We start from the raw sequence: 18,854 nt of genomic DNA, 5'->3' as shown, positions 1-18,854 counted from the left end.
TTTTGTGCTTAATCTGATCCTTCCTTATGCACAACCAGCAACAGGTTTGTGTAACTCTACCACTGCATGCCCATGTAAAGGAGGGGGCTTTAACACCAAGGACACAATGGTGAGATATATAAAGGGACAGAGCAACTGGTTATGTTCGTTATCGCAGCATAATCAACAAGGTGAGTCCACTACCCTTTGGTGTGTATCCGCCTGTTGGGATTGTTGTATTTTGGGAAAAGCTAAGACTTAATGTGTTTATTTGTTCTGATATTAGAGTCCAATATTCAGTCTTGCTGATTCTGTATCAGTCCAGTAAGTGGGTGAGTACATTTCAAGCTTTATCCAATGTTTAAAATAACTTAAGAGATGCTGACTGATGGGTTTAGGGTTTTTTTGTCTTTTGATTCAGGAGGAGAAAATGAGCACAGATGGGGAAATGTCAATCTTCGGGCTGGCTGCCCAGTTCCTCCGCAAGTCTGAGAGGGAGAGGACGGAGGCTCAGTCTCGTCCGTTTGACGGCAAGACGGCGTGCTTTGTCTGTGATGAGAAAGAGCTGTATGTGAAGGCTGAGATCCAGGACAAGGAGGACGGCAAAGTCACTGTCAAGACAATGGATGACAGAGTGGGTGGACTGAAGGGTTGTGCTGTTAAATTGACCTTCCATTAGACTCTGAGTGCAGACAGTCAATATATTTTTTATGGGATGTCTGACCATGCAGGACTTTATCCTATTGTGATGTGGAGGGATTTAACGTAGCTTCAGGGATCTGTAAAAACTGCAATAAAAAAATCTGCAGAATTTGATTAGTCTGGCTTCCAACTGAGACATTTAGTCTCCCCTGAAGCTCTTTGTACAACAGTAATTTTTCTTAAGAAATTAAAAGCTCACATTATGCTTTTAGAGTTCATGAATATCAAGTGTGTGGTGTCCACATTTGTCTCATTTCTGACAGTAAACTCCAAACTTCATATTCTGTTTAACTGTTAAGTGACTGACATTTATGTTTTCCAGACTTTAACCGTCAGGGAGGACCAAGTGTTCCCCATGAACCCCCCCAAGTTTGATAAGATTGAGGACATGGTGATGATGACGCACCTCCATGAGCCTGCAGTGTTGTTCAACCTGAAGGAGAGATACGCAGCGTGGATGATTTATGTGAGTCCTCTGGCAAATAAAATGCTAATCAGGCTAGATTCAAAGGGGGGGGGGGTTTAAAGGTCCAGTGTGTAGGATTTAGGGGGAGTATGCCTTCCTTGGTGTATAATCACCTGAAAATGAGAATTGTGGTGTTTTCATTACCTTAGATTGAACTGTATAAATCTACATCAGGAGCAGGTCCTCGTCCTCAGAGTCCATCATGTTGTGCCTCCATGTGCCTTAACTTTTCTTTTCCATGCAGACCTACTCTGGGCTCTTCTGTGTGACTGTGAATCCCTACAAGTGGCTGCCAGTCTACAACCCGGAGGTGGTGCGGGCCTACAGAGGGAAAAAGAGGATGGAGGTTCCCCCTCACATCTTCGCCCTGTCCGATAACGCCTACCAGTTCATGCTCACTGGTATGTTAGCAGCCCCAGAACAATGCAACAGAATAATGATGTCAGTTTCTTATGATGTTTCTGCTTTTATGTCCTCAGATCGTGAAAATCAATCAATACTAATCACGTAAGTTTACTGAGATTTTGGTTTATGTTGATATATTAAAACAGTTGAAAACATGATTTAAATATGGGGTTTCATTTAGTGGCGAATCCGGCGCAGGCAAGACAGTCAACACCAAACGTGTCATTCAGTATTTTGCAACAATCGCAGTGTCCACTGACAAGAAAAAGGACACAAGCAGTAAAATAAAGGTGAGCTCAGGACGACCTGTTAAAGGCTGTGCAGCAAGTAGAGTTGGTTATTGTTGTATAGATAGGAGTCGATGTCTGATTTAAAAGATTGCTTTTGGACAGGGGACTCTGGAGGATCAGATCATCCAGGCAAACCCTCTGCTGGAAGCTTTTGGGAACGCCAAGACAATGAGGAACGACAACTCATCTCGTTTCGTGAGTCGGAGCTGAGGGACTTGATTTGATTTACAAAGAATTTACCCAACCCAGAGAGTAAGAAATTGCCTTTTTTTGATCAGGGTAAATTTATTCGAATCCACTTTGGAACAAGTGGTAAACTGGCATCTGCAGATATTGAAACGTGTAAGTTTGAAAACATTTTGTACACATTATTAACAAATTCTGCACCACAAAACAATGTTAATTTTCTGTTTTCTTCCCTGAAGACTTGCTGGAGAAATCAAGAGTGACGTTTCAGCTGTCGGCTGAGAGGAGTTATCATATTTTTTATCAGCTTACATGCAACAGGAAACCTGAACTGATTGGTAATCTGATTCATCCTATTACTTTTCCTTGTTTACTCATTCATACAAAAAAGATTTTGGCTTGATTTCTTTCCCTTAAGATCTACTTCTCATCACCACCAACCCCTACGACTATGCCTTCGTCAGTCAGGGCGAAATCAGTGTCAAAAGCATCAATGACGCTGAGGAGTTAATGGCTACAGATGTGAGTCGACTCCATTAAAGAGCACAAAGCTTCTCCTGTCTTTTCATTCATTTTACAATCTTACTTTGCACATTTTACGCCGCAGGAGGCCTTTGATATTCTGGGTTTCACCACTGAGGAGAAAATGTCCATCTACAAGCTGACTGGAGCTGTAATGCATTATGGGAACATGAAGTTCAAGCAGAAGCAGCGGGAGGAGCAGGCGGAGCCAGATGGCACCGAGGGTGAGAATCATCTATCTAAATTAAGCCTGTCACACAAATAAAAGGAGCAGAAAAATCCAAAAGATAAGCTGTTTTTGTTATGTGCAGAAGCTGATAAAGCAGCGTATCTGATGGGCCTGAACTCTGCTGATCTGCTGAAAGGTCTCTGTTACCCCAGAGTGAAGGTTGGAAATGAGTATGTCACCAAAGGACAGAATGTGCAGCAGGTAAGACCACAGATATGAATAATTTCATTTTTTATAGTAATTCACTGCAAAAGATCATCCACAATGAGATATCTTCAGTGGTGGAAGAAGTATTCAGATCTTTTACTTGAGTAAAAGTAGTGATACTACAGTTTAAAAGTACTGTTATAAGTAAAAGTTCTGCATTCAAAATCATACTAAAGTAAAAGTATAAAAGTAGTAGCATCAAAATATACGTTAAGTATCAAAACTAAAAGTGCCCATTATGTAGAATGGCTATACTAGTGGGTGGGTTATCCTATAAGGATGCATTTTAACCTGTTTGCAATTTTAGATCATTGATACAAAATATAAATAAACTAAGAAATTAGTAATCTTCAAAATAAATGTTGTCAAGTAAAAAGTAGAATGTTGCAGAAAATGAAAATACTATGTAAATACTATCACAAGGTATGAGACTATTTCATGAATACTTGAAAGACAAAATAAAAATGACTAATTCATATAAGCTGTCCTCTTTAACAGTGCTATTTTGTTGTGAAATTATCTAAAAATAATAAAATAATAAATTTCCTCCATCCAGTCAGAATCATGATGTAATTATATACACTGTAGCAAAAGTAATTGGACAGTGTTGTTTTTTTCACTGATTTTTATAGTAACAGTTATTTTATAGTAACATTTTTTGTTACTATATGGATTAAAATGAGAGAGATAAGGAACTATAGGACAGTTGGTCTCCACCCACACCTCTCACCAGTGTTGTTTGATCAGGAGGACAAGGAGGATAAGACACAAATGAATTTTATAGACCTAAACTACATTCTTTGCACAGGTTTTTGCAGTCAAATGCACACTTCTGAACCAGTGGTGCCCCCAAAACAGGGCCCCGGGGGGGCCATGGCCCCACTGCAAAAATAACTGGAGGCTGATATAATTTGCGGCTGAGCATAAGGTGGTGTGAAACTAGACAATGTAAGTCATCTATTGGTACCAACCACGACAGCATAACTCATTAGGAAGGCAGCTAAGTAATGCTCCAAATTTTTGGCGAGGGCACAACTGCCATAACCATTTTCAAAGAGGTCCCTTGAACTCTCGCCTCAAGGAATCTGAATGAAAATTGATTCTAAGAGTATAGACTTGTCTCCCCTAACCCGAGTAGGCTTGTTCCCTGTAAATGTTTAGTTCCTGACAATCAATGCACCTCTTCAAATTAAAGCTGTAAATTTGTCTTTTTAAGAAAAAAAAATAAAAAACAGCCTATTTGAAGAACAATGATTCACCTAACATGTAGAGATGCAAAAACATTAAAACAGGTTTGTTGTCGAACTGTTGACTGTATACCCATGCTATCACTTTGCTGCAACACACCAGTTAACAGTCAAGTGCAGTTTGATGATAATGGGCTAGGGAGTCACCCAAAATCTCATTTAATTGGACCAATTCATCATATGCACATGCCCAAAGTCAAGATGTCATCAAAAATATTGTAAAAGGAGAGAAAGGAGGAAATTTGATAAAAACATAATGAAAAATCATTGAGATCAGAACTTCCTATCCCACTCAATCACCATGTTTCACTGCTTGAAACCACACTGAAGGCAAAAAAGACCTGAAATAAGGAAGACCTGATGTGTTGTGTCGCCTATAATTGGGTTATTATCAATAAAAAGTGTTATAATTCCTACTACATTCATCTGATGCAAATGTGTGTGCTGTAGTGCAGATCTAGCACACACTGTTCAGCCACTTTCTTCAGTGTGGTTGTGTATTGGTGAAGAAGCAGTTCTGTCTTTCCAGGTATACAACTCTATCGGTGCCCTCGCCAAATCCGTGTACGAGAAGATGTTTCTGTGGATGGTGATACGAATCAACCAGCAGCTGGACACCAAACAACCCCGACAACATTTCATCGGCGTTCTGGATATCGCTGGATTTGAAATCTTTGATGTCAGCATTTAAAGTCTGAATATTTTTCTCCATATTTTCACTGAATAATGTATTTAAATCTTCTCACAATTTGTGTTTAGTACAACAGCATGGAGCAACTCTGCATTAACTTCACCAATGAGAAGCTGCAACAGTTTTTCAACCACCACATGTTTGTGTTGGAACAAGAGGAGTACAAGAAAGAAGGGATTGTGTGGGAGTTCATTGACTTTGGTATGGACTTGGCTGCCTGCATTGAGCTCATTGAAAAGGTACCGTATACTGTTTAATTTAAAATATCATCCTATATGAGATTAAGTGTTTATGTTAAATACAAGTAACTCGAATTGTACGCAAGTAGTAAATGTATGGTTTGCTTCCTAGCCACTGGGGATCTTCTCCATCCTTGAAGAAGAATGCATGTTCCCCAAATCAACAGACACCTCTTTCAAGAACAAACTCTATGACCAACATCTTGGGAAGAACAACTGCTTCTTGAAGCCCAAAACAGTCAAAGGCAAGCCTGAGGCTCACTTCACGCTGGTGCACTATGCCGGCAACGTGGACTACAACGTCACTGGCTGGCTGGAGAAGAACAAAGACCCTCTGAGCGAGTCTGTTGTGCAGCTTTACCAGAAGTCTTCGGTCAAAATACTGGCCATGTTGTATGCAAGCTTCTCTGGATCAGAGGGTGAGTTCAGGTGTTTCAGTTTTTCCTGAATATTTACATTGATAAAGGAAGAGGATACTTAAGTAAAAATTCTATTACCACATTGTGAAGATATTCTACTACAAGTAAAAGTCCTACACTAAAAAAGTCCTCAAGTCAGCAGCAAAATGTACTTAAATTATTTTAAATAGCAAAAGGAAGAAATTAAATATCTTACCATTTGAGAAGATGGAACCATGATTTTTTGTTAAAGAAAAAATAACTTCAACCATCAAAATTGTTGGCAATTAATGTTCTCTCAAGCGACTGATTGACCATTGTCTCAGCTGCACTAAATTGTTGATAAGTTTAATTTATAGCAAAACATCATATTTTTGATATGTATAAAGTAAGCTACCTCAGAGAAGTGATAAACCCTAATAATATTTCATATCGCCCTCCCTGAGTTCTAGAAGAGCCATCCTCATTTTTTTCCCCACAGGTATATGCACTGTGGTAATCACCATATTATGATTCAGCTTTCCTATAATTTGTTCTGCATAAGTGTGGAAATGCAGAAACATAAAGGAAATATACTGACAGAGCTGTTTTGCAGAAGGATAGCAAGAAGATGATGCATATGGAGAAATAATGAACTTGCAAAGTGAGAATTATTTATCAAAGTGAGATAGTACTGTTGGTTATTATGTGTTATAATTAATGCAGAGGCCGCTGCTGCGTCAGGAACCAAAAAAGGATCCAAGAAGAAGGGAGCATCTTTCCAAACTGTGTCAGCGCTGTTCAGGGTAAGAGGCTTATAGCCATTTTTGAGAATATACCTTACATAGAAGACATAATGTCTCTGAAATCTTTCAACATTTAAAACACTTTATATTTCCATTATAATAATACCAAATGTCTGCAGCCATGCTTGCAGCTTGGTGATGCTTCTGTTGAAATATTTCACTGAAAGCCTCAAATGTCAACCTCATGGTGGCACTATACGCATTAGACAAATGATTAATGTTTATGCAAATCATCTAGTGTATGAGACATGCTGTTTTTTTTACTGCCTCTGGGAAGAATGAACATGAGTCTGTCCATTCTTGATTAATCACCGACTCAAATAACGATACGTATCCTAATACACAGACTTGATTGGGTGAGTAACATCACGTGAGATCATTAACAACACTTGTAATTGGTCTGTGAGTTTCCAGCTTGTTCAATCAGTGAAGTAAAGGCTACAAATGCTGCACCACTTAAAATGCTCCATTAAAACTGGAATAATTCTCAATAAGGGGACATGGAGAGTGATGGCAGATTAACAAGAGGGAACAAATTTTGGCCATATTGCTTAAAAGGGGAATGAAGTCCCCACCAATCCCACCTCAAATCTCCAGGATACTGAAAAAGTCAGACGTTCACTAGAGTCAGTCAAATTTATCATCTGGGCACTGTGACTGCCTGTGCAAAATTTTATGGAAATCCATACAACATTATAGGATAACTAAAAAACATCAACCTAAAAACTAAACTAAAATCATAACATCACTCTTTGAAACGGAATTTAATTTGGTAAAAACATTAAAAATCAAAAATTAAACACTTGTTCCGACATAACGGAGAAAGGTTTGTTGGTTTTCTGTCAAAATGCTGAATAAAACAAAACAAATCTGAGTGTAAAAATGACCACAAACCCTACAAATTCACATTTGCACTTTCTTACAGGAGAATCTTGGAAAGCTCATGACTAATCTGAGAAGCACTCATCCTCACTTTGTACGCTGCTTGATACCAAATGAGACCAAAACACCAGGTAGTTTAGATAATTATCTAAGTATGGCATGCTGTATATATGCTGTAAGATGCCATTATTTAAAACAAATTATGGTCCTCATTATAGGTGCTATGGAAAACCAGTTAGTTATCCATCAACTACGCTGCAACGGCGTGCTGGAGGGCATCCGGATCTGCAGGAAGGGATTTCCAAGCAGAATTCTCTACGGGGACTTTAAGCAGAGGTAAATAAAGCTTTACTTTTTAATATTTCATAATATTGGGTCCCATACTCAAACTTATTATTCCTCATACAGATACAGGATCCTTAATGCCAGCGCTGTTCCAGAGGGGCAGTTTATGGATAACAAAAAAGCTGCAGAGAAACTATTGGGCTCTATCGACGTGGATCACACACAGTACAAGTTTGGACACACAAAGGTGTTCATATGTTACTGTTGAAATAGTGGAGATATTAAAGATTGTAAATAAGCTGAACAAATAAATAATTATCTTTTGATTTCAGGTGTTTTTTAAAGCTGGTCTGCTGGGCGCTTTGGAGGAAATGAGAGATGAGCGTTTGGCTCAGGTGGTGACCTCCACTCAGGCTCTATGTCGTGGGTACATCGTTCGATTGGAGTACCAGAAGATGATGGCCAGAAAGTAAGAAATATTTCTGCTTTGCATGATATTAGACAGAATTGTCAACTTGTTACGCTTGTTATAATCTCTGGAGACCAACGTATCCGCCTCAATCTAAATTTATTTTAATATAAGACTTATTCATAGCCATGCCAACAAACCTGTTTCGCCTGGATTTGAAAAGTGGAACATAGTGAAATGAGAGCCAAAAACGATGTTGGGTGATATTGAGAAGAATGCTTGAAAACAGCCTGACAATGGCGTTAGTCCCATCCGTAGCACTGACTGGGTAATTATACGCATATGACACTCACTGGATTGATTGGTGCCAAACGAATCAGTCAAATCAGAGGAGTGTGCAGATTTGAAAGCAACGACAAAAAATGTGAACAAAACAAGCCGTAAAGCAAGAAAACAAACAAACAAACAAACAAAAAAATGACCTGAAAAAAGTGCTTAAAAAATAATAATTATGTAAAATTAAGATTTTTCATTAACTTTAAAAATATACATCTTTCCAAATTACAACTTTCTTTGAAATTGTGGGACATTTTTGCTGAAGTTGCTCATTCTCTCATGTTTTTGAAAGAAATCAAACCCGTTTGCTCAGAGCTCAAAGATTTAAATACCAATCAAAGGCGTTTGAAAGCAGCACAAGTAAAGTGATGTCGATCCAGGTTTCAAAGGGTTAAGCATAGCAGGGGTAGGTGGGGACACATTGTCCGTATTTATATACAGTCTGTGAGACTGACTGATTACAGGCTTTGAATCTTTCTAACTACAGACTGTGTATTTTGGGAGCAGTGGGCCCTCAGAGCAGTGGTCGTGGGTTTTTGGGATGATGGGCTGTCAGACAAATGGGACATTTCTCAGAATGTTGCTTCAGAATAATGGGCTGTCGGAACAATGGCATGGCACTGTAAAAACCGTAACACTGCTTCTTTTGCTTAAGTAAAAGATCTCGGTACTTCTTTTACCAATGCTTTGGTGTCAACAATAGTAGCTATGGCCCTGATGGAGTTCTGTGTGCATCACAACAATAATGTGATTTTGATGAAACAAAGACATGATAGCATACTGTGATGGACTTTAGAAATATGAAACTCTGCGTTGTGTCTTGGAAAATGTTTTGCACTGATCTCAAATATGTAAAATCTCTTAAAATGGACTCCAACAGGCAGATTAATTTTGTTCCTGTAGCCGTACAAACAAATAAAACACCAGACTCTAATCTGAGTGACAAGGGGCAATAATTTCAGTCAGGAGGACTGGGGATGCACCCCTTAAATTTGTGTTTGAAAATGACATGATGGGTGTGTTGTGTAAAAAAAGTACCATAACTGCTGAAGGTTGCAGAATAAACTGATCCATCCTTGAACTATCACAGGGAGGCAATCTACACTATCCAGTATAACTTCCGTTCCTTCATGAATGTGAAACATTGGCCGTGGATGAAGCTGTATTTCAAACTCAAACCTCTCCTGAAAAGCGCTGAAGCTGAGAAAGAAATGGCCCAGATGAAGGTGGATTTTACAAAGCTAAAAGAAGATTTGGCCAAATCTGAACACCGGAGGAGGGAACTCGAAGAGAAAATGGTCTCCGTTGTACAAGAGAAGAACGACCTCCTCCTACAAGTCCAGTCAGTAAGTTCCACCACAGACAGAACGTTGTAGGAGCTCACATATCAGCATTATATTATTATTTGGAGTATTTAGCTCTAATATTGGTGCACAAACTTGATATCAGGAGGCAGACAACCTCCTGGATGCAGAGGAGAGGTGTGAAGGACTCATCAAAAGCAAAATCCAGCTGGAGGCCAAGCTGAAGGAGGTATCGGAGAGACTGGAGGATGAGGAGGAGGTGAACGCTGAGCTCACAGCCAAAAAGAGAAAGCTGGAGGACGAGTGCTCTGAACTGAAGAGGGACATCGACGACTTAGAGCTCACTTTAGCCAAAGTGGAGAAAGAGAAACATGCTGTAGAAAACAAGGTAGCGTCATGTACACGCTGCTCTGTGTACAGTGTATCATCATGTTCAAAGACGAAATGTAACATTCATGTTTAATGATGTCTTTAGGTGAAAAACCTGACAGAAGAAATCATGAGTCAAGATGAAAACATCTCCAAACTGTCGAAAGAGAAGAAAGAGCTGCAGGACGCTCATCAGCAGATGTTGGACGACCTGCAGTCAGAGGAGGACAAAGTCAACGCTCTGACCAAAGCCAAAACTAAACTAGAGCAGCAGGTGGATGAGGTGAGGTACCGCACATCAGTGTGGAGGAAGTATTCAGATCCTTCACTGAAGCAAAAGCAATACCAATACCACAATGAAAAATACTCTGATACAAGTAAAAGTCCTGCATTGACAGTTTTTCTTACGAAGTATGTAACTGTAATAAGGAAAATGTGCTTAAAGGAATATTTTACCCACAATATGATCATGAGTATATCAATTACTCAGCCCATGTTTTGTTGAATCAGTGAAGAAAATGTTTTTTTTTCCCCCACATGCCTCCAGTTAACATAGAATCCAAAAACAAAGAAAATTCTTAATTAATTTAAGTAAAAGGAACTGGAGTTTAACAATGCCGAAACTATATGAAATAATCCATTTACAAACTGTCTCACAACCAGCAGCTCAAACCTTGTTATTTATAACACTTAAGCAGTCTCACATAAAGACGAGTTGCAGATTCGGGCAAGGGCATGCATTTGAATTTTGCTTTATGCAATCCAAGAGTTCAAAGCACACAAGATGCGCAACTCATTAAAAAAAATCCCTCTGCATTGTAGAGAAGTACAAGTTACAGTATGAATACTTTTGCACACCTGTAGGTTGACAGGTGTGTAGGAGAAGACCAAGGGCCGCTGAAAGCAGAACAAAAACTTGTGCAAACTGTTGACTCACTTGCGATCAAGAGATAACTTTAATAACAATGTTTCAATATAAAGACCTTCATCAGTTTAGACAATATGAGGGATCATCATTTGACCTCAACCATATAACCATCAAAATCACCTGCACCAGTTGAGTCAGCGACTGACTGAAAAAAATATTAATATTTCCATAAACCAGACAGTTGAGTACATAGACAAACTACACAGCTGATAGGGTATACAATGAAACACGGGCCCGAAATAACAGTGTGTGATTTCAGCTGGAGGGTTCACTGGAACAAGAGAAGAAGGTGCGTATGGATCTGGAGAGAGCTAAGAGGAAGCTGGAGGGGGATCTGAAACTAGCTCATGAGTCCATCATGGATCTGGAGAATGACAAGCAGCAGCTGGATGAAAAGCTGAAAAAGTGAGTTTGTTATGTTTTAATGAATAAAGTTACTATCCTGAATGGTAGTCTGTAGTGGCATAGGTACTGTGGTTTCTATATTAGTTGACCACACCTGTCATGTTTCTGATGCCAATAAAATTTAACATTAGTCCATCAGTACTGCCTCACACTTTGCTAGATGATGCATTTTCTAAAAATTTTGTTGGCCTTAACTAATCAGTGAGCTTTACTTTGCAGGAAAGACTTTGAGTTGTCTCAGCTGCAGACAAAGATAGAGGATGAACAAGCTCTGAGTGCTCAGCTGCAGAAGAAAATAAAAGAGCTCCAGGTGAAGAATTCAGTCACTGGCTTTGGGCTAAGGTTATATCACAAAGCTCAGTTTATACAGCAAGTGTATTTTTCTTCTGCAGGCTCGAATTGAGGAGCTGGAGGAGGAAATTGAGTGTGAGCGCTCAGCTCGAGCCAAAGTGGAGAAGCAGAGGTGTGATCTGTCCAGAGAGCTGGAGGAGATCAGCGAGCGGCTGGAGGAGGCCGGAGGAGCCACTGCCGCTCAGGCTGAGCTGAACAAGAAACGTGAGGCAGAGTTCCTCAAACTGCGCCGAGACCTGGAGGAGTGTTCGCTGCAGCACGACGCCACATCTGCAGCTCTGCGCAAGAAACATGCAGACAGCGTGGCTGAACTTGGGGAACAGCTGGACAACATCCAGAGGGTCCGGCAGAAACTGGAGAAGGAGAAGAGCGAGCTAAGGCTGGAGGTGGACGACTTAGCGAGCAATATGGAAACTATGGCCAAGGCAAAGGTTGGTTTTCAAAGTCTTCATGAATTCCATCTCATCCAAGAGCATTTTTAGAGAGTTGATCATGAAAGTAGGAGAATTTTCTCAACACATAAAAAACCACTTCATCCTTCAGTTGATCACAAACATTCAAAATAGACAGGAAAGGAAATTAAAAAACTGTAATCTGGAGTTACTAAAGCTGGCAGACAAACTGATGGTTTTTACACTCGGTTCCATGTAAAAACTCAGCAAGTGCATTTTTTTTAATCAAATTTCTAGATCAACTTAGAAAAAATGTGTCGTTCATTTGAAGATCAACTGAATGAGGTCAAAACCAAAGAGGAGGAGCATCTGAGGCTAATAAATGACCTGTCGACTCAGAAAGCTCGGCTGCAGACAGAAAACGGTGAGAAATTTCTTATCGCATCTGAGTAGTAGTCACAAACACTCCCAGACGAGGCAGTGCTAACTGTTTTTGCACTTATCATCCAGCTGAAATGTCTCGCCAGCTTGAAGAAAAAGAATCCTTAATGTCACAGCTAACTCGGGGAAAGCAGGCTTTTATTCAGCAGACTGAGGAGCTGAAAAGACTCCATGAGGAGGAGGTGAAGGTAAGAGACCAGTACGGTGAAATTATCAAAAGTCTGAAGATGTGCAGTATGTTAATATTTGTTTGTTTAAAGGCCAAAAATGCCCTGGCTCACGGGCTGCAGTCATCTCGACACGACTGTGAGCTGCTGAGAGAGCAGTATGAGGAGGAACAGGAGGCCAAAGCTGAGCTGCACCGCTGCCTGTCCAAAGCCAACAGCGAGGTGGCTCAGTGGAGAACCAAATATGAGACGGACGCCATCCAACGAACTGAAGAGCTCGAGGAGGCAAAGTAGGAAGAATCTCAACACGGTTCTAAAATATCTTATCGTGAGATATTTATATCTGAATATCTCACAAGAACTTATGATGTATGTTCTCTTGCAGGAAGAAGCTAGCGCTGCGTCTGCAGGAGGCAGAGGAAGCCGTGGAAGCTGTAAACGCCAAGTGTTCCTCTCTGGAGAAGACCAAGCAGCGGCTGCAAGGAGAGGTGGAGGACTTAATGATGGATGTTGAGAGGTCGAATGCTGCCGCTGCTGCCCTGGACAAGAAGCAGAGAAATTTTGATAAGGTTTTGATCTTCAGACCTCCGAAAATGTGATGTAAATGTACTGATGGCTAACTGAGATGCTCATTTGTCATATTACATTATGGTACAATGAAACTGCACAGCAAGCACCATGTTGAGTAAGATATTGGAAATGACTATTTTTAGTGAAAGGTTTGGTCTAGTAGCTGCAGGCATCATAGAGCATGACTACATTTTTTTCCAAAATAAAATAGTAATAACTTTTATGGATGTAATGACACACTGATCAAGATCGATATGTCAATTCAGTGATCAACAATCATTGATGCAAAGTGAAAAAAATGCCTTATTGTCTTATATTGAAGTTTCCATTTCTGTCCAAATCTGCCCAAAAGCTTCAAATCAAAAGAGGAACATTAATTTAAACTACATGTTTAACAAGATCTCTTTCAATTGACAAAATAGTAGTATTATTAGTATTAGTAGTATTTTTTTAGATTTTTAATTGTAATCTGCCCTCCTGTAGGTTGTTGCTGAGTGGAAGCTAAAACATGAGGAGGGTCAGGCAGAGCTGGAGTCGGCAATAAAAGAGGCGCGTAGTTTTGGCACTGAGAACTTCAAGATGAAGAACGCCTTCGAGGAATGCCTGGAACAACTGGAGACCCTCAAACGGGAAAATAAAAACCTACAACGTACGTCAGCACCATCCTAATGCTGTGGATAGCTGATGTTTTTAATGCAGAGATATGAGAGAAACTTTTCTGTCTCTTTTTTCAGAGGAAATAATGGATCTGACAGAGCAGCTGGGAGAGACGGGTAAAACCATCCATGAGCTGGAGAAATCAAAAAAACAGGCTGAACAGGAGAAGCTGGAGGCTCAGGCTGCCTCGGAGGAGGCGGAGGTAAGTAAAAAATCTAAATCATATATGTTGAAACACACTCCATCAAAATGACTGCATGTCATATCTGGACTCAGGCCTCCCTGGAGCACAACGACTCCAAAATCCTGCGCGTCCAGCTGGAGCTGAACCAGGTGAAGTCGGAAGTGGACAAGAAGATAGCGGAAAAGGACGAAGAGATTGAACAGCTGAAGAGAAACAGCCAACGAGTCATCGACACCATGCAGAGTAATTTTGACGCTGAAATCCGGAGCAGGAACGAAGCTCTGAGAGTGAAGAAGAAGATGGAGGGGGACCTGAACGAGATGGAGATCCAACTGAGTCACTCCAACAGGCAGGCAGCCGAGTCCCAGAAACAACTGAGAAACATACAGGTCCAGCTAAAGGTGAGAGTCACGTAAAGACGGAGCTGAGTTTACTTCGTTTGCACATTCAGCAGAAAGAAACTGTTATTATTCCACCATACAGGAAGTTCAGATTCACCTGGATGATGCTCTGAGAAACAACGAGGACATGAAGGAACAGGTGGCCATGTCTGAGCGCAGGAGTAACCTCATGCAGGCTGAGATGGAGGAGGTCAGATCGGCTCTGGAGCAAACCGAGAGGAGCCGCAAGCTGGTGGAGCAGGAGCTGCTGGACGCCAGCGAGCGGGTGCAGCTGCTGCACTCCCAGGTTTGAAACTACATTTGTTTTTCCAGCAGTTTTAGCCTCATATACTTCTTCGTTCGAACAACCCAATGAACACTACCTATTCAGCAGCAAAGCTGCACACAGACACAGTTAGAGACCAGCTAGTGAACATAGTGAAGCATTTAGCAGCCAAAGAGCCAGATGGTGGAGACCAAAAACAGAGCTAAAAAGAGAGTGAATATTGACCTCATATCATTCAGGCGGAGAGAGAGACACAACTTCCGATGCTGGATTTGTAAACAGGCACCAGTTAACAATACTGGTGATAATATGACAGTGTTTACAGCTTATTTCTGCTGCTACTAACTGCTGCTAGCTGCTTTGTAAATCTCTCGTGGATAGTCACACACAAACACATCGTCAAAGCAGCACACATGCCCCACTCGGTTTTGTGCTGTTACTACCAACTCTTGTCAGCTTAAAGCAACTCCGTCCCCCCATTCCACAATTAAAAACGTAATACAGAACAGCAAGGCAGCATAATAGCGCGATATTGCTGCCTTGATCAGGCAGTGTAAAATAGGCCCCATACACAGCTGTAAATCAAGTCAAAGAAGGTCATAAACTACAGCCACAAGGTCAAACTAGTCAGCGCTGATCAAATATGAGTCAACATGCTGTTACTGCATTGCGTATTTCTCATGTCAAATGTTCTCAGAAACATATATTAGTGTACTGTTTAGCTGTAAAATGAGAAAGTTGGTCTGTTCAATGGGTGACGCTTAGTTTTTGCTCAACTGCTTCCAACATGGCGCCCTCGTTACAAACCTATTTGCACCTGTTAGATAATAATGAAACTGGCCCCATCTCGATCAGAAACAGATTTTGGCAGATATATTACAAAATATTTAGTCATAGACCTGCTGGTGATGCATTCACTCACTGAGTGAATAGAAGAACCACTCAAACAAATTGATGACCTTTTTTTAAACTTATTCTACTAAAGTATTTCAATATTATTTGGCACTGACATAATGCTTCAACATAAAACATTTGTTTTAAGTGGAAGTAGTATTTCAAAATGATGTGGTCACATTTCTTACAGAACACCAGCCTGCTCAACAGTCGGAAAAAACTGGAGGCTGATCTTTCTCACATTCAGGGTGAGATGGACGACAGTGTTCAAGCATCCAGGAACGCTGAGGAGAAGGCTAAGAAGGCCATCACTGATGTAAGTGTCGGGATTTTGCTAAAGTGTCAACAACTACTCATTATTTTAACTACTTTTACTTTTTTTCAGGCTGCCATGATGGCTGAGGAGCTGAAGAAAGAGCAGGACACCAGCGCTCACCTGGAGAGGATGAAGAAGAACCTGGAGGTGACGGTGAAAGACCTGCAGCAGCGTCTCGACGAGGCGGAGAGTCTGGCCATGAAGGGCGGGAAGAAGCAACTCCAAAAACTGGAAGCAAGGGTAACATTGTAGTTTAGTCACCAATAAATCCTGCTTGATTAACAAATATATTCAGATCTTTGTGATTCTGTAAAAACACTGCCACTTATTTCAACCATTAAAATCAGAAAAATAAGTGTCTGTAAGCATGTAATTATGTAAAAAGATGTTTCTGCATGAGGCCCGCTGATCTCACAGGTGAGGACAATCAGAGCCTGTTTTATGTTCACAATCAATTAAAAGAATTTCACTGCTTTTCTGCAGGTGCGAGAGCTGGAGAACGAGCTCGAAGCAGAGCAAAGACACGGGTCAGATTCTGTGAAAGGGGTTCGCAAACTGGAGCGGAAGATTAAAGAGCTCAACTATCAGGTAAACTCACTTACCTAAACACAACTTGTTTTTTAAAAAAGTGATCAACAGTGGTAGATGAAGTATTCAGATCCTTTACTCTATTAAAAGCACTAAAAAGCAGTAAAAATACTCAGCAACAAGTAAATTTCCTGTGTTCAAAATTCAAGTATTATCAGAAAAACTACTTAAACTATGAATAGTGAAAGTATTCATTGTGCAGCAAAATGTTCCCTGTCAGTGATTTACTATTCTATCTGATACTTTTGGGATTAACATTACTGCTGCTTTAATGTCAGATGCATTTTACTGTTGTAGATGGTAGAGGTTGCGCTCATTTTAACTCCCTCAAATTCTGATGGGTGGTTTAATCTACAGCAATGCATCATATTTTATAGGATCATAAGAGGGCTTTTTTATATTTAATTTCGTTTAGTTTTGTAATTTTCTCAGCTTGTGAAGGAACATTTCATCCTTCAGTTTTCAAATAAATAAATAAATAAATAAATAAAGCACCAAATCTGGAGTTACAAGGTTTTCACTTGACAGGAAAGCAATGAAATGTCTTACATGAAAAGTAACTAAAGCTGTCACACAAAAAGTAAACAGTGCAACATTTCCCTTTGAAATGTAGTTGTAGAAGTAGAAGTATAATGTTTCATAAAATGTTGAGTCAAGTATAAAATTGGACAAGTTTATCGTGGTTAAGAAAAAAATTGAGAAACGGATTACGTTGATAAATGTTAGTAACTATTAGTCTTTACTTTAAATCAAATTGTTATGTTAAAAATTAAATAGCATTTTATATGCAGTTTGATGGAATGTTTTATTTAGCTTGTAAGTTGGCTGAAGATTGATTACATATAAGTATCTATTACATATAATCAATCTGTATCTGATTGATTTTGATTCCAAGTTAAATGTGTTAACTACGAATACTTGCCTTGTCTTAAGGTGCTAAGAATGGCATTACGTAAAAAATGATCCTGTGAACTAATCATTTTGTTGTGCTTACCTTATTTATGGAACAAAATCAGTTTCCTAAATTCTGAGTAAAATGTTAAATTGGACTAACTTGGGTTACTTAAATTGCTGACACCTAGAAAAAATAAAGTTTATGTCACTTGGCATTTTTTATTCTGGAACAATGTCTCATAAAAGTAACTAAATTTTTATAGAAATTTTACAATTGGATAGAAGGTAAACATTACTTAAGACTAACATCTTTTTCAAGGTTATTTGTTATTTGTTTCCCAGATTATTGTTTGATCAACTTGTCATATTTAACTTAAGCACAGTGTTTGAGGAATGACTGTAATAGTTATGTAAAATGACACCAATTAATTATAAAATGTGTTTCTCTTGATATTCATGATCAGGCTGATGAGGACAAGAAAAACATGATGAGACTTCAGGAGCTGGTGGACAAATTCCAGCTGAAGATCAAAGTGTACAAGAGGCAGGCTGAAGAAGCTGTGAGTGACTTTTTTTTCCTGGTTGAATCATTGTTTGAAGTTGCATCTGGAGATTTTTAATAATCAGTTATTTGGTATCTGGCAGGAAGAGCAGGCCAACGTGCATCTGACAAAGCTGAGGAAGGTGCAGCACGAGCTGGCGGAGGCTGAAGAGCGCGCAGACATCGCCGAGTCCCAGATCAATAAGATGAAAGTGAAGAGTCGTGACATGGGGAAGGTGAGTCAGTCAGCTTCTGGCAACATACTGTACTTATAATTACTGATAATATCTTTTTTTTCTCATTTACCAGGCGAAAGACAGTGGAGAGTAGTCTGTGGCTGCTATAAAGACAAAATCTCGTGTATCTGAAGATGAGTTAGTGTGCAACATACTCTTATCCAAATATGTGTTTAATTTTTTTATTTAAAGCCCTTATGTGTGTATTTGTATGAGATGAATTGAGTCTTTAAGTTTCCATTCAAATGAAGTGCAATTTTTTTCCAAATTAAAAAAAAGCAAGCTAATGTCAAATTATTGCAGTTTTGAGTAAATATTAAGATCTGAGCGCATCAAGATGAGCAGTTGGTGGTGAGCAAATAGGCTTAGTTTCTTTCAAAAACGTGAGAATAAGCAATGAGCAACTTCTCAAGAAATGGTCCAAAAATTAGCAAGAAATTAGTAAAAAGTTAAAGTAAATTACCTGAAAATAAGTGGGGGGAAAAAAAAGTAAAAAACAAAACAAAAAAGACAAGAAAATGAGCTCAGGAATGTGGTAAAAAAAAAAAAAATCTTGTTTCTGTCACATAATGTTAAATATGATATTGAGAGAATCGTAAATATAGTAAGTAATAGTTTTTCTTCCCTTGTGATGTTAAAGAGTTAAAACAATGTAGAATAAGACAGCACAACAAGATAATGCATTCAAAAGAA

The 18,854-nt window shown here is 39.5% G+C and overlaps 1 protein-coding gene across 1 annotated transcript; it reads left to right on the top strand.

Moving 5' to 3' along the window:
- The first annotated feature begins 409 nt into the window (after window positions 1-409).
- LOC121956678 (myosin-4-like) lies at window positions 410-18,255 on the top strand. Its single transcript, XM_042505032.1, has 39 exons — window positions 410-613; window positions 1,004-1,147; window positions 1,392-1,548; window positions 1,627-1,654; window positions 1,734-1,842; window positions 1,945-2,037; window positions 2,121-2,184; window positions 2,268-2,366; window positions 2,447-2,550; window positions 2,636-2,774; window positions 2,862-2,980; window positions 4,763-4,912; window positions 4,993-5,163; window positions 5,276-5,582; window positions 6,267-6,346; window positions 7,272-7,359; window positions 7,447-7,564; window positions 7,637-7,760; window positions 7,846-7,982; window positions 9,349-9,604; window positions 9,708-9,950; window positions 10,038-10,214; window positions 11,119-11,264; window positions 11,484-11,574; window positions 11,657-12,046; window positions 12,305-12,431; window positions 12,518-12,636; window positions 12,709-12,905; window positions 13,001-13,184; window positions 13,669-13,834; window positions 13,920-14,044; window positions 14,119-14,427; window positions 14,510-14,713; window positions 15,777-15,902; window positions 15,972-16,142; window positions 16,386-16,490; window positions 17,849-17,944; window positions 18,030-18,161; window positions 18,235-18,255. Exons 1-39 carry the CDS (start codon window positions 410-412, stop codon window positions 18,253-18,255), a joined length of 5,820 nt encoding a protein of 1,939 aa, XP_042360966.1.
- Window positions 18,256-18,854: the final 599 nt, after the last annotated feature.

The sequence above is a fragment of the Plectropomus leopardus genome, chromosome 17 (assembly GCF_008729295.1).
Source record: "Plectropomus leopardus isolate mb chromosome 17, YSFRI_Pleo_2.0, whole genome shotgun sequence".
NCBI classification, from domain to species: Eukaryota; Metazoa; Chordata; class Actinopteri; order Perciformes; family Serranidae; genus Plectropomus; species Plectropomus leopardus.
The sequence above is the reverse complement of the archived record's forward strand: the minus strand, read 5'-3'. Positions and strand labels throughout refer to the sequence as shown.

Bases quoted from the DNA above. Each gene is read 5' to 3' on its own strand.
- LOC121956678 (XM_042505032.1), top strand. From the start codon at position 410: ATGAGCACAGATGGGGAAATGTCAATCTTCGGGCTGGCTGCCCAGTTC. The intron at 9,605-9,707 runs GTAAGTTCCACC...ACTTGATATCAG, and splicing joins TCCTCCTACAAGTCCAGTCA to GAGGCAGACAACCTCCTGGA. The intron at 12,432-12,517 runs GTGAGAAATTTC...CTTATCATCCAG, and splicing joins TCGGCTGCAGACAGAAAACG to CTGAAATGTCTCGCCAGCTT.